This window comes from Octopus bimaculoides, chromosome 1 (genome assembly GCF_001194135.2).
Source record: "Octopus bimaculoides isolate UCB-OBI-ISO-001 chromosome 1, ASM119413v2, whole genome shotgun sequence".
NCBI classification, from domain to species: domain Eukaryota; kingdom Metazoa; phylum Mollusca; class Cephalopoda; order Octopoda; family Octopodidae; genus Octopus; species Octopus bimaculoides.
This window is the reverse complement of record NC_068981.1, coordinates 198,035,361-198,050,856: the sequence shown is the minus strand read 5'-3', so window position 1 is coordinate 198,050,856 and position 15,496 is coordinate 198,035,361. Positions and strand designations below refer to the sequence as shown.

At 40.2% G+C, this 15,496-nt stretch overlaps 1 protein-coding gene across 1 annotated transcript in view; it reads left to right on the top strand.

The window, feature by feature from the left end:
* LOC106881715 (myosin-11) overlaps positions 1-15,490 on the top strand; it is a 33,413-nt gene extending 17,923 nt beyond the window's left edge. Inside the window, exons 15-22 of the mRNA XM_014932193.2 lie at positions 1,647-1,720; positions 4,214-4,277; positions 4,512-4,580; positions 6,202-6,372; positions 7,203-7,390; positions 8,476-8,657; positions 10,153-10,221; positions 13,005-15,490. Of these exons, the coding sequence (XP_014787679.1) occupies positions 1,647-1,720; positions 4,214-4,277; positions 4,512-4,580; positions 6,202-6,372; positions 7,203-7,390; positions 8,476-8,657; positions 10,153-10,221; positions 13,005-13,105 (918 nt within the window). The 3' untranslated portion in view covers positions 13,106-15,490. The remainder of the gene's footprint in view (positions 1-1,646; positions 1,721-4,213; positions 4,278-4,511; positions 4,581-6,201; positions 6,373-7,202; positions 7,391-8,475; positions 8,658-10,152; positions 10,222-13,004) is intronic.
* The last annotated feature ends 6 nt before the right edge of the window (positions 15,491-15,496 follow it).

The following is a 15,496-nucleotide window of genomic DNA, read 5'->3' as shown; positions in this document are numbered from 1 at the left end:
TTCTCTCTCTCTCTCTCTCTCTATCGCTCTCTCTCTCTCTCTATCGCTCTCTCTCTCTCTCTCTCTCTCTCTCTCCTGAGTCACTTGCTATCACTATTGACATCCATCATTCACTCTCACCCCTGTCCACCCCTGTCCACCACCCTCGCCCTTCCCTCCTATAATACTCTTGCAACCATCAACCGTCCACCATTCTGGTTCTTGTTCTGTCATCACCTCCTTTTCTTTTCACCTTCTCAGTGATATTATTTTCAGTGAAAGAACATAACGTACAGGTGTGAGGACTCCTGGCTCCTTCGGAATACACAGCCACCTCACCTGTGCTGGTGCCAATCCTTGCTGGGTGTTGTTTATCTTGGGATTGAGAGGAGCTTCCAGCTTTGCCAAAGACATGGCTACCTCATTAGTGCTGGTGCCATGAATAAAATGCATCTCGTACACTCTGCAATGGGAGATGGTGTTAGGAAGGGCACCCAGCATTAAAAACGGGATCATCATCATCATCATCATTGCTTAACATCCGTTTTCCATGCTGGCATGGGTTGGACGGTTTGACTGAGGTCTGGAGAGGCAGCGGCTGCACCAGGCCCCAAGATGATCTGGCAATGTTTCTACACCTGGATGCCCTTCCTAACGCCAACCACTCCAAGAGGGTAGTGAGTGCTTTTCACATGCCACTAGCACAGGAGCCAGACGGGGTGAGTGAAATTTTTAAGATATGGTTTCCCGCTCTGTCTAGGACAGCAATGTCCTGTCCAACTCATGCCAGCATGGAAAATGGATGTAAAGTGTTGTGGTTGATGATGATGATGAAGTTGTTCATTTATGTGCAATAGTCATTTACATAGAAAGGGATTTGTCACTGTAAATTCTACTTCTTCACTCTTTATTCATTCTTCAAATGAGTTTGTTGAAAATAACTGAATTCAATTCCAAATTGATTTTGTTTATCTCTGCAAAGGTTTGTGTTGTTGTTGTTGTTGTTGTTGTCATGGATTTTAGCAAATAGTGATCCAATCTTCTCCAGTTGTCAACACACCTTCAACGTAATATTTATCCTAGACCTTCCCAATCTCTGCACCCTTAAAAATAATCTGTCCCTTCATCATCATCATCATCATTTAGTGTCCGTTTTCCATGCTGGTGTGGGTTAGACGGTTTGTCTGGAACTGGTAAACTGGAGGGCTGCACTAGGCTCCAGTCTGATTTTGGATTGGTTTCTACGACTGGATGCCCTTCCTAACGCCAACCATTTATTTCATAGAGTGTCCTGGGTGTCTTTTACATGACACTGGCACTAACTACGACTCTGATTTCACCTGGCTTGATGTGTCTTCTCAAACACAGCAAATTACCAAAAGCCTCGGTCGCTTGTCATTGGTCCCATGAGACACAGCATCCGAGATCATGTTTCACCACCTCGTCCCATGTCTTCTTGGCTCTACCTCTTCCACAGGTTCCTCTCCACAGTTAGAGATCGGCACTTCTTTACACAGCTGTCCCCTTCCATACGCATCACATGCCCATACCAGCTCAGTTTTCCCCTCCTATACTCCACATCTGATGCCTCTCATGCCCAATGCCCCTGGCCCCTGAAAAATAAATTGCTTTTTCATAATTTCAGTTTTTATAATCACATATTTCAGGAGAGACATAAAGTAAAGATGTTACAGGAGAAACAGATCAATGCTGATGTCAAAGTTGAAGAAGAGGAAGAAAAGTGAGTGGGGTTCTTTTTTCTTTGCTTTTATTGTCTTTTATGCTGATTTTATTGTTTTATTTCTTTTCTTTGCAAGACAGAAAGGGTCTGGAAAAAAAACAAACGATATTTTATGTTCTGAATTCAAACTCCTCTGGGGTTGACTTTGCTTTTCATCCCTTCAGTTCTGATAAAATAGGTATCAGTTATGTACTGGGGTTGAAGTGATCGAATAACAGCGTCCCACAAATTTTGGGCTTTATGCTTATTGTAGAAAGACAAACATTATTCTTGCTGGAATCAAATATGTTGCTCACAATTCTTAGCTTCCATGTAAATTCTTCTCACTGAATGACAGCATTCCTATCAATCTCTGTCTGCATTTATTGCACTCTTAGATTCTCCTGTGAACATCTAAGAATTCATATTTCCACATTTGGAGATATGCTATGCTTGAGAAGACCTGGCAAGCCAAGTGAGACTGTAACTGTGGCCTGTGCCAGTGCAGCATGACTGGCCCATTTAAGAGTACCCTTCAATCATTGAGCAATAAATTGTGCTTGCTAAGACCTGTTGTGGTTGATGCCAGTGCCACCTGACTGGCTCCCATGCTGGTGGCATGCAATAAGCACCATTCGTGCATGGGTTATTGCCAGTGCTGCCTGGCATGTAAGAAGCACCATCCAAATGGGGTTGATTCCAGCCCCCTTGCCCCGACTGGCTTTTGTGCTGGCGGCACGTAAAAAGCACCATCTGAACGTGGCCAATGCCAGTGCCGCCTAACTGGCTTCCGTGCCAGTGGAACGTAAAAAGCACCCACTACACTCTCGGAATGGTTGGCGTTAGGAAGAGCATCCAGCTGTAGAAACCATTCCAGATCAGATTGGAGCCTGGTACAGCCTCCTGGCTTCCCAGACCCCAGTCGAACCGTCCAACCCATGCCAGCATGGAAAACGTATGTTAAGCAATGATGATGACGATTTATATATACACACACACACACACATAAGGATAAGCATATTAAAAGGTGTCCGTGGGAAAACTCATTTAAATAAAAGGGTTGGGAACCATTGATGTAAGGGAACTTCATGTTGAAGTCCCGTTACAGCAATGAATCAAATGCATTGTGGACACACATTGTCTGAAAGAAGGCATTCACCGTAGACCAGCTGCAACTGTGATCTTTCACTCTTGTTAAAATGAAAATGGTTTATTCTAGAAAACTTGCAACAGACCAATAATTGCTTAATTTATTAAGATCCTATTCTTTAAAGAACGTTTCATCCATGATAGAATCCCTGGTGATAGAATCCATGATAGAATCCATGATAGAATCCCATTGTTACCTTAATAAAAACATAGACAATCTTTAGCAGCCATTAGCTGCGAGACTGAAGTCCTACAGAGACTTGGAGACTTGGCTGGTGCAGGTGTGGACTCATTGGACTTGAGGGTGTCTGGTGCTGCCAGTGTCCAAACTGGAAGGCAAGGGTGCAGGTCTTTAGGTTTCTGTTCTTTAGTCGTAAGACTTTGACCCTGTCTAGGGCTCTCAGGAGCCACCTCAGCTCCTTTGGTGCCAGGACACTTTGCAGGATTAGGGGTTGCCATTGGTCAGATTTCATATCCAGCTGACAATTCTACTCAGAAACTGGGATGTGTCTTGTTACTTGTATGATTCGGGAGTACCAGCTCCTGAATCGTTTGGCCATGTGGCTTGGTTTTCCAAGTTAGCTCCTGCTGTTCTATATTTAAGAGATGAGGAATTATGTACATTATTTACATTATTTACATTTGACAGATATTTATCCTCATCTTGTTTGTTGTTAACATAATGTTTCAGCTGATATACCTTCCAGCCTTCATCAGGTGTCTTGCGGAAATTTTGAACCTGGGTTCTCATTCCTAAGGTATTTATGCCCTTGGGCATATGGCATAGTGGTTAAGAGTGCAGGCTGCTAACCCCAAAATTCCGAGTTCGATTCCAGGCAGTGACCTGAATAATAATAATAATAAAAATAACATTGGAAAAATACCTTAGGAATGAGAACCCAGGTTCGAAATTTCCCCAAGACACCTGATGAAGGCTAGAGGGTATATCAGCTGAAACGTGTTAACAACTAACAAGATGAGGATAAATATCCACCAAATGTAAATAATGTAAATAATGTAAGCTCTTGCTTTACTATGTTCTCTTCAGTGAGGCTTTGTGTTGGTCAACCACACAACCACATGCTCATGGCAGATGAGGAGGTATCTTGCAGAGCTGGGGACTGACTGGAACTCAGCTTGATGGGTCACCTTGGAGGACCTAAGAATATACCAACAAATGGTGAAAGCAGCAATGCTGTGCAACGGTGCTTCTCCCCCTCCCCACTACGAGACACATGACCCCTGGGGATTACATTGTGTTTACTCTCGTATGATTTACTTATGGATGACTTAAATTAACTTCCTGTCACCCATTTTTATTTTGCAAACGATGTCAACTCGATAATTGTTTTATATTCTTTTGAGGAACCATCTTCTTCAGTGTGAAATTGCAGCTTTGAAATCCAGAATGAAACACAAAGACAATATGGTTTGTATATACGTACTATTGTTGAAATTTTATCTTAACAATATTGTATTGTGCTCAGGGTTTTATATGTTTAGTTGGATACTTACTAGTGACTATTTAACAGTGGTTGACCCTTCTTTCTATGGGAATTGTATCTCAGAGTGATTGTATCAGTCTTCCATTTTACCAAACTTTCATTCGATGTTGGCATTCTTGCAATAATACACTTTAAACATATTGTCTTCTTTTTTTTAGACTGGAAATCATCTTTCATCTTCTCTCCCGCTACATTCTGATGTGGTATTTGACGATAGATTCAATGCAGTAAGTATTTGAACACCACATCCTATGCTTCTTATGTCCCACTTTTCTCTCGGGATGCTTACACTCTGTCGTATATTCACACTGACTTCGTTTCTTTCAAGCCTACGCATGTCCTCAACACTCACAGCCCAGGTTTCACTGCTGTGTAGTATGGCTGTTTGCAAACAGGCGTCATACAGTCTACCTTTCACTCTGAGTGAGAGGCCCTTTGGTACCAGCAGAGATAGGAGCTCTCTGAACATTGTCCAGCCTATTCTTATTCTAGCAGCTACACTCTCAGAGCATCCATCCCTGCTACTGACTTAGTCACCTAGGTAACAGAAGTTGTCAACTACTCCTAGTTTTTCCTCCTGGCATGTGATGGAATCTGTTTTCTGTACATGTTATTGCACCTGTGCATCTGCCACACACAAAATCTATCTTCCCAGTTAACCTTCCTCTGATATTGCTGCACCTCTTATGTGTCCATAGCTTGCACTGGGTACATCTTATGGAGTTTCTATCTATACCATTCTTACAGATTGAGCAGGGCCATCTACCTGAAGGGATTTGTGCTTTGTCTACCTTCCTACTTATTAGGACTTTGGTTTTTGCAAGGTTAACTCTAAGGGCCTTTGATTCTAATCCTTGCTTCCACACCTGAAACTTCTCCTCTTGTTCTGGTAGTGACTCAGTTATCAGAGCAAGGTCATCAAAATAGAGGAGCTCCTAGGGTCAACCTGTTCTGAATTCCTGTTATTGCCTGGAGGACTATGATGAATAAACGGGGGCTGAGGGCTGATCCATGGTGAACCCCTACTTATACCCTGAATTATTTGCTATACTCATTGTCAACCCTCACCTTACTGACAGCATCTCTGTACATGGCTTGTACAGCTCTCACCAACCACTCATCTATCCCTAGTTTCTGCATTGACCACCAGTTAAGGGATCTGGGGACCCTGTCAAAGGCTCTCTCCATGTCAACAAAAGCCAAGTACAGAACTTTATCTTTGGCCAGGTATTTCTCCTGCAGCTGTCTTACCAGAAATATAGCATCAGTGGTGCTTTTACCTGGCACGAACCCAAACTGCATCTCATCTAAACTGACTCTTTCCCTAATTAGTTGGGCTATGACCCTCTCTGTGACCTTCATTACCTGATCCAACAGTTTGATACCTCTGTAATTATTTGTATCTAATGCATCACCTTTACCTTTGTAGCAGTTGACTCTAGTGCTGCTACACCAGTCATTGGGTATGACTCCTTCATGTATCACTTTGACATCCTGAGTAGAATTTGATGAGGATGATGACTTTGCACCTTAAACAGAAAGTAAAATTTATGAAAAGATTCTGAAAACATAAAATTACAAAATGAATACAAATAGTTATAAAACAGAAGTCAGAATTTACCTGTATAAGACGTTTACGTGTAGCAATACTGCTGATGGGAGTTATATACCTCTCTTATCTCATCAGAAAAACTGTGCCTGATAGAAGGAAACCGATTACATTTTTGAACTCTGCAGACAAAACTACATATAAAACACCATATAATATCCCTGATGAAAATTGGCTGTTGACCAGTGTAATTAGCAATATGTTGATGTAATTATTTCTGATATGAATGTGTTTTACAGACGGATGATTTTAGATACCAGAGACATCCTCAGCTTGACAAACAACTCCGGATTGAATTAAGTAAAAAACTGGAAGAGGTAAACCATTTCCTACAACAACAACACGAACAATATGAAAAACTGATGACCGAGAAAGAGAACAGAATTTCTGCTGACAAGAATAAGTTACAGGTGAATCGATTTATATTGATGTGTATAAGTATGTATGTGGTGTATATTTTAATCTTTAAATTTGTGTTTGTCTTTTTGTGTAAATTAATAATTATGTTTTTAGCATTGAAAGTGATCCATTAATTAGTATAAATTTAATTAAAAGTGAACTTACAGGTTGACATTTACCTGATCTAACTTTTATATCTGGCAGCTTCACTTTGTGGCTTTTACTTGCTGTTTATGTAACAAGTGGTATACGTATGTACACACACCCATACATACACACACACACACACACACACACTCACATATATTTTAATGTTTTAAAAGTTCTTACGATCGTTTCATGAATAGCCTACCTCTCAAAATGAAATCTAAAGTTGATAAGCATCGTTGGGAAGTCTATCCACTCATCAGAGAAAAGGATGAATTTCAGTGGAGGAAATCGAATGAGGGAGTTGCCATTTGAAATTATTGGTATAAATCTGTGTTGATGTAAATTTGAGATAAAAATTTTGAAAAAGTAAGATAAATCCATGGTTAAAATCCATGGTAAGAATCTGTAATTGCTATATAGAGATAGAATTCCCATAATCCATTTCCTCCTCCATGTGTAATCCATAAATGTAAGAGAATAAAAATGATTAATTGTTGCTTTTATATATATAATGCATTAAAAGAGAATGATTCTCCCCAGACACAACAAAATATGAAGATATTATATTTTAATATGAAATGGTTTCACTTTGAGTAGCATGAAATAGTTCTGCAAAAATGGTTCAGTGCCAACTGCTGGAGTTGTCAGCACCATTGGACATTATTCCTCATAAATTAATGATTTATTTCAGAGTGAATTGAATCAGATGCGACTCAGCTACGAGAATGCTTTATCTACGAAAAGTCTGCAAGAACAAGAAGCATTACATTTCCGAGAACTCTACCTGAAAGAATTAAGTCGTTATCAAGGTGCTCAACCGATCTTTTATGGCGGATATGATCCACTTTGGAGATTTGCTTCATTAAACTGTAGGATCCCGTAAGTCAAAGATCTTTTGTTCACTCATTTTTTTTCTACTCACACACACACACACACACACACACATACATCTGGCGAAGTGGGAGATGGCCTAGTCCACCATTTAGTTAATTACATTATCCATGAGTGACTCATACTCAACAACTGGTGTAGCAATATTATACTCAACTCGGTGCTGCAAGTAGAGCACTCAGTACACTCAATTAAGTGTTAGGAAGAGCATCCGGCTGTGGAAACCATGCCAAAGGTGACATTGGTGCCTAATGCATTGTTCCAGCTGACCAGTCGCCTGTCAATCCATCCAGCCCATTGCCAGCCTGGAGAATGGATGTTAATGATGTTGCTACAAAGGTAAAAGTGATGCCTGAGACAGATATAATTACACAGGTATCAAATTGCTAGACCAAGGGATGAAAGTTACAGAAAGGGAGTTAGCTGAGATAAGGCATTGTTTGGTTTTGTACCTGGAAGAAGCACTTCTGATGATATCTTCCTGGTGAGGCAACTACAGGTGAAATACCTGGTCAAAGATAAACGTCTGCACTTGGTCTTTGTTGACATGGAGAAAGCGTTTGGCAGGGTCCCCGTCTCCCTTATCTGGTGGGCAATGCAGAAACTAGAAATAGGGGTGGTTGGCATGGGTTGTACAAGCCCTATACATGGATGCTGTCATTAAGGTGAGGGCTGGCAATAAGTATAATGATGAATTCAGGGTACAATAAATCACAAGGGCAGACATTTGATGAAGCGGGGCCGTTCTTGCCTGAACCTGTATTTGGCCATGGTCAGCTATATGTTGCATTCTCAAGGGCTCGCAAATTATTTGATGTGTGAGTTAAAATTATCAACACTGACAAACAGACATTGAAAAGAAGAGGGAAAACTTATATGAAGAGCATAATCTGCAAAGAAGGATTGGATTGAAAGATGTACACAAATTGAAATGTGTATTGGCTCTGACCCATCGCCTTCGCTTATAAGTTACCAGCAATGTGGGTTTCAGAGTATGCCATGTTGCATTCAGTTTTTACCCCCGTGAAATTGTGACCCCTATGTTTAAAATATAAAATAATTGTTTATTTTAGGGAGAAGTCTCCACTCGATCTCAACAGTTCCATTCTGAATTCTTCATCAAAGTTTCATGCAAGAAATGCCAGTATGAATTCTACACCAAGTGAAGTGGGTCAAATTAACCAGGAATACAACGATGTCTATGGCAAACTCAAAGAAGAGATGCATCGAAGCATTAAAAGACATCTGGAAGCACGTAAGAATTTATTTCGACAATGTTCCTATTTCCACTGCCCATCCCCTCCATAAACTGACGCTCACCATCGACCATGTCCCCACCTCTTCTGAATTCACTGCATTTCCTTCTATCCTCATCTCTACCCTCTCCTCCCATGACTTTCATATGCTTGAACCTTGAACCTAACTGTCCAGCCATTCTTGATTCTCTGTCCTTCTTCTCTCGTTATCCATCTTCTTGGCCCTTCCAGATATGCCTTCCTCCTTCCCCAACACCTCATCTCCCCCATCTTTTCCCCTTTTCCCCTTTTCCCCTTTTCCCCTTTTCCTTCTCGGCTAACAAGATCCCTCCCTCTGCACCAACACACCTGTTTCTGTGTCTCTGTCACATTTCAATCTGTCAACATCTGACAGAAGAGAATTTTATTATATTAATTAATCTTTGCAATTAATTCATAATTACAGAAAAATATCATCATCATTTAATGTCAGCTTTCCCTGCTGGCATGGGTTGGACAGCTTGACATGGAGCTGTCTGTTGTGGCATGGTTTCTATGGCTGGATGCCTTTCCTAACACCAACCTCTTCACAGAGGTACATAGCACCAGCATGGGTGCGTTAACACAACACTGGCACAGGTGCCTTTTAATTGGCACCGGCACCTGCAAAGAACAAGCCTGTATGTGTGGAAGATGGCGATTTCACTTCACTTGACCCAGCTTATGAAGTAGAACAAATCACCACATCTCCCAGTCCTTTGTCATTTCCTCAGTGAGGCCCAGCATGCAAAAACCCTCTCTCACCACCTCATCTCATGTCTTCCTGGGTCGACCTTTTCCACAGGTACCTTCCGCAGTTAGAGCTCAGCACTTCTTTATGCAGCTATTCTCGTCCATGCACATCACGTGACCAAACCAATGCAGTCTTCTCTCTTTCTCACAACATCTGATGCCTCAAACACCCAGTTTCCCTCTTTCAATCATTTACACTCTGTCAAGCATGCACACTGCCAGTGAAGCATACTGGCTTCATTTCTTTCAGGCCTTCGCAAGTTCCCTGTAGTCAAGTCCTCTTTGCAAAGACATGTAGCATAGCTACATGTCTCACTGCCACATAGCATAGCTGTATGTACACAGGCACATTATATAATCTGCCTCTCACTCTGGTGGAGAGGCTCTTAGTTACTAACAAAGATAGAAGCTCTCTGAATTTAGCCCAGCCTGTTTTTATCCTAGCAATTACACTTTCAGAACTCCCTTCCCCACTGTTAAGTTGGTCTCCTAGGTAACAGAAGCTATCTACTTCTTGTAATGGTTCCCCTGAGCAACTGAGGGAGTCTGCGCATTTTTAGTGCTTATTCTATCCACACATTTGCCACACACAAAGACTATAGTCTCTGTTAATCTTGCTAACATTTTGACATTTGAATAAATTATGAAAATTAGTAGTCCAAAGGTTTTTGTATGTTTATATTACAGTAATTACATTAATTAGAGCAAAATGTCTCATTGCAGCTCCTTTTGATGAACAACTGTCAAGTGACCCTACATATATGAAAATGTCGCCGTTGACTGTACTACAAGGTGAGTGTTACCATTTCGTAGTCTTAAAGCACTGACATGACATCATCATCATTACCCTCCTCCTCATTCCCCATTGCCTCTATCATCATCATCATCTTTGTTCCCCCCCCACCATCATCGTCAATTGCACTAAAGTAGAAGCAAGGAAAAATGATTTGGCATTGAAGAAGAGAGAATGGTGCATTGGTTGGGATCAAATGCATATAGAGGATCTTGGATAAGGAAATGTAGAAGGAATTTTTGGAAGAATTAAGATGGACAGCTACATGGAAAAAATATGTGAATATACACACACACACACACACACACACACACTTACAAGTCTGTAAAATGGGAAAGAAATTTTAGAAAGTCGTCTGTGTTGTTTTATGGACAATTTGTTGTCCTGTGTCGTGCTTCAATGAGTGAGGATATGGTGCCAGTAAGGCAACCTCTCCCACGATATACCATTTTAGATAGTTAGTGTCCACATCATGTCGGGGTCACCCCTTTAGATGAATAGGTGTCCAAATCACGTCGTTTCCCCTCTTTAGTTGAATGGGTTGTATTCCATCTAATCTGATTCTGCTCAGAAGGCTGTCATGTTTTGGTAGGAACCTGGTAAAGTACATGGAACGAAGGTGCTAACTTTAAATACGTTTATTGTGGTCACACATATATATATATATCATCATCATCATCGTCGTCGTTTAACGTCCAATTTCGATGCTAGCATGGGTTGGACGATTTGACTGAGGATTGGTGAAACCAGATGGCAACACCAGGCTCCAATCTGATTTGGCAGAGTTTCTACAGCTGGATGCCCTTCCTAACGCCAACCACTCAGAGAGTGTAGTGGGTGCTTTTACGTGCCACCCGCACGAAGGCCAGTCAGATGGTACTGGCAACGGCCACGCTCAAAATGGTGTATTTTATGTGCCACCTGCACAAGAGCCAATCCAGGGGCACTGGCAACGATCTCTCTCAAAAGTCCATTAAACATGCCACGGGCACAAGTGCCAGAAAGGCGACGCTGGGCGCAGGTGCCATCCCAATTTCGCTTTCGCTTGCCCCAATAAGTCTTCGCAAGCTGAGTTTCATGTCCAATGAAGGAGATGACGTTGGCATGGGTGCCAGTCGTCGAATTTAATATACACACACACACACGAGCTGAATGTTGCTCATATCTCTACATGCATCTGGGTGGGTTGTATGTTAGCTGTTAAGCCTGGTGAGGAAAGCTCACGAACAGCGATGTGTTAGAACCAGTGCAGTGTGTTGGTGATGTGGAGATGTTGACGACGATGTTGGTGAGAAACATCAGTGGTGGTGACGAAGATGGAGGTGTCTGCAATGTGGTCAGTGGTTAGACCTTAGAAGGTCTGAAACCAACAGACATCCAGACTAGTAAGAGGTGAGTTTTTATAGCTGATGGTAGGCTCAAATGTTGTTTAGAACAGACAGTCTCACATGACCTTATTTAAAGGCTGCGATTGGTTGGGTTGCATATTGGCGCGCGATAGAGTAAGAAAAAAATTGCGCCAATATCACCCAATCAAAGTGGTGGACACAACAGGGTCCAAAAGGATCCCAAAGGTTAGCTGTTACCTGCTACGTTCGTAAGTCTGTTACATAATAGAGAGAGGAAGTTCACTAGAGTTTGTTACACCATCAACAAAAAATGAATAAGCAATAGAAACTGAAATTGATTGGGGAAATGGAACACGGGAAATATTTCACTGATGTAATAGTTCCTGACATTACTTTATGAAATTAAAAATCTAACAAATGTGGTGATAACTTTTGTATGCAAGTGTCACAGCAATAGAGGGACTGAAAGACTTGAACCTTTGGTCTCCTGCACAGATATTGGCAGCACCAAACACTCTCAAGTTCAAGGAGTTCACAGCTGTACCAGCCACGTCTCCAAGTCTGTCTTTTTAGGACTTCACACCTGCTGCTTATGCCACTTTGAATCTCATTTCCAAGAGAAGAATGGGACACCTGTATGATGTCATTATCATCATCATCATCATCATTTAACGTCTGTTGTCCATGCTGGCATGGGTTGAACAGTTTGAGCAGGGCTGGTAAGCTGGGAGGCTGCACTAGACTCCAGTCTGGTTTGACATGATTTCTACGGCTGGATGCCTTTCCTAATACCAACCACTTCGAGAGTGTAATGGGTGCTTTTACGTGCCACCGGCACCGGTGCCATTTGTGTGACACCAGTATCTGTAACAACTGCGATTTTGCTCGGCTTGATGGGTCTTCTTCTCAAGCATGACAAAAACCAAAAACAAGATGTGTTTGTTGTGTTAATAAAACTAGTAAACACCAAAGGAAAAATAATAAATATGAAGTGGGAGGGTGGGTTGGAGGATGGGAAAATCTTAAACAATCTGTAAAATATAAAATAATCAATCGTAGAATCGAAGACTGATCGAGATTGTAGGAAGTTGTATAAAATATGATGGGAAGATAGCAAAAGGGGAGACTATCGGAATACAATAACTAGACGCATTTGCTTATCTCCCTTTATATTCTGAGTAGATATTTTTTACTACAATGATTTTGATCAATCATTCATCTAAGATCAATAAATTGAAATAAAAAATCAATGAGTAGCTGTTGCCATACTGGAGCAACACCCAACATGATGATGTTGCCTCAGCGTAGCTATAGTTCAGTGGTTGAAACCATTTAAAATACATTCCTCACATTATGCCTGTTTGTTTTCTGTTTTTATTGAACTAAAATGGATTTACTGTGGATTAATCTTTTTTTTTTCTTTGTTTTTGTAGGTTCTGCCGTAAAATCTTTGGGACTGATTGAGTTAAACAATGCCTTGTCTAAGTCGAAAGCAGAATATTTAACTTTGATGAAACACAAATATTGTTTATGAAATAATGTTTATCCAGTCTCGTTGCTGTGTTACCGATTCCACAGACGTTTCACATCACCCTTGTTATGATTTCACAAGGTTTCGCTTGTTTATCACCATTTCCTCATTTAACTTTCTTCAGCTAAAATCTAAGGCTAACAACAGCAAGAACAACAATTATCCTCCCTAATGTCGTTTTGTTAGAATTAAGTTCTTGAAGTTTTCCTACCAACATCACACATTGACAGAATGATCGGTTCATAAGAAAACATACATAAATAACCTACACACATATACATGAAATAATATCGCTGCAATAAAACATAATCGATTTTTTAAATATTTTAGATAATTTGTGATCTGTGGGAGGGAGGGGGGCTGTCATTACTTTTAACCAGAAGAATTAGGTTTTTGTCTATCTTCAAAACAGAATCGTGTTCCTCAGAAAGGATTTAGAATACCATAAAAATATTCCTGTTTTTTTAAATTAAATATTAGATTCTGTAAGTTAAACAAACTTTTCCTTCTACGATTGAATTCTGTTCGATTAAGTAAAACAAAACTGTCAAAGGTGGCTGACAGGACGATGGCAGTTACCTCCCTTCGTTCACTCTATCAACCGCTTGACTTGTTTGAATTTTGTACGGGTCTTTCAGATATATCATGTCATATCAGAGAGAGAGATTAAAACAGGGGAAGACATTTCCAGCCACTTTAGAAAGGCTGAAACCGCATATTCAACTGCAGTTTATGCCGTAATTTTAGTGGCTTTCCAAATTGAGCACTCAGAGAACATACCTTTTAGCTTGGATCACCCTGGCGAAAACTACTCAAATGTTCTAACACACACACACACACACACACACAGCGAACCCTGGTGCGGTCTTCTGCCGAGCCAGCTCCTGTCAAGCCGTCCAACCCATGCCAGCATGGAAAACGGGCGTTAATAATGATGATGATGATATCTATAATTGTTCTGCTTGAAACCACTAATGTATTTTGATCAAAGTTTGTGTACCTCTAGATTTAGTTATATTTAAATTGAAGAATTTACTTTTAGCTAATTTCTTCCTCAGAGTTACAGTTGATTTAATGAGACAATAGTCCTTCCATTCGCTACACTTATAGATTTCTTAAAGAACTGGTTCTCATCTGAAAAAAATCCTCAAATACAATGCTATGCTGCTACCAGAAGGAATTTTTCATTCCTTTCTTTCACATTTGCTCAGACTGGCAACTTTTGCCAAATTAATTATTCTAATTGCTTTGAAAGTTTGTCTATCAACCAATTTTTAGTTATGTCCAGATGCTAAAATTAAATTTTCCATTTTTGTCAATGCTAAATTCTTGACTTTTAATGAAAGTTTGATCTGATGGTTCAATTTCTGTAAATGGCAGGAAAGTTTTATATTGTAACGTTACTATCAAAGACAGACAACAGCTCCAAGTAGGGCGGGAAGAAAATGAATGAAGGAACCAACTCCCAAATCAGTAAGTGCTATAAAAGATCTCATATTGCCAATTACTTTAGCTGTGTGGTTAGTTTTGACTCCAAATCAGAATGATTGCAACAGAATTCTAGTCTGACCCATTCTGAAGAATCTTTAGTCTCTTAGATTCGACTGATTCTTAACACATCCAATTTTTCGAGTTTCGAGATTAGAATTCTATACTTGCTCTGTATTCTATAGAAACCAATTTTTATATCAGATATTTTATGTAATTTAATGCTAAAAATTAATTATAATTAATTATTTCTTATCAAAATATTATTAACATCATTTGACACATTCCATCTCACTGTACGTGGGCTTTAAATTGCCTTTAATATTAATATTTCAATTAAGATGATGAGCTCACAGAACCATTAGTGACATTTCATCTGTCTGTTCTGAGTTCAAAGTCTGCTGAGGTCAATTATGCCTGTCATCCTTTCAGGGCCGATAAAATAAGTACCAGTTGTAGACTGGGATTGATGTAATTAACTATCCGCCTCCTCCAAATATCAGGTCTTGTGTCTATAGTAGAAAGGATTATTATTATTATTATTATTATTATTATTATTATTATTATCATTATTATTACAGACATCACACAGTATACAATATCGTGAAGTTGTTGATTGAAGATATTGTGTCTACCAGTGGTTTGTACTGTCTGTCAAGTCACAACAAGGACCTCAGACAGGGAGTACTTTACACAATAAACGTGCAGCTCCAAGTGATGCCGACTTTTGCAATAGATCAGTTTGTAGGGTATCTCTAAGGTTTGCAGATGTTTTTTTTTTTTCAGATTGGGTGGTATTGAACCCAATGCTCCAATGATAGCGGACACCTACATTCGATGAGGTGTCACACCGGTAAGTGCAATGCTCTTTTTCGTGCCCCAAGTCCTGCTAGGCTCCCGTTTAAG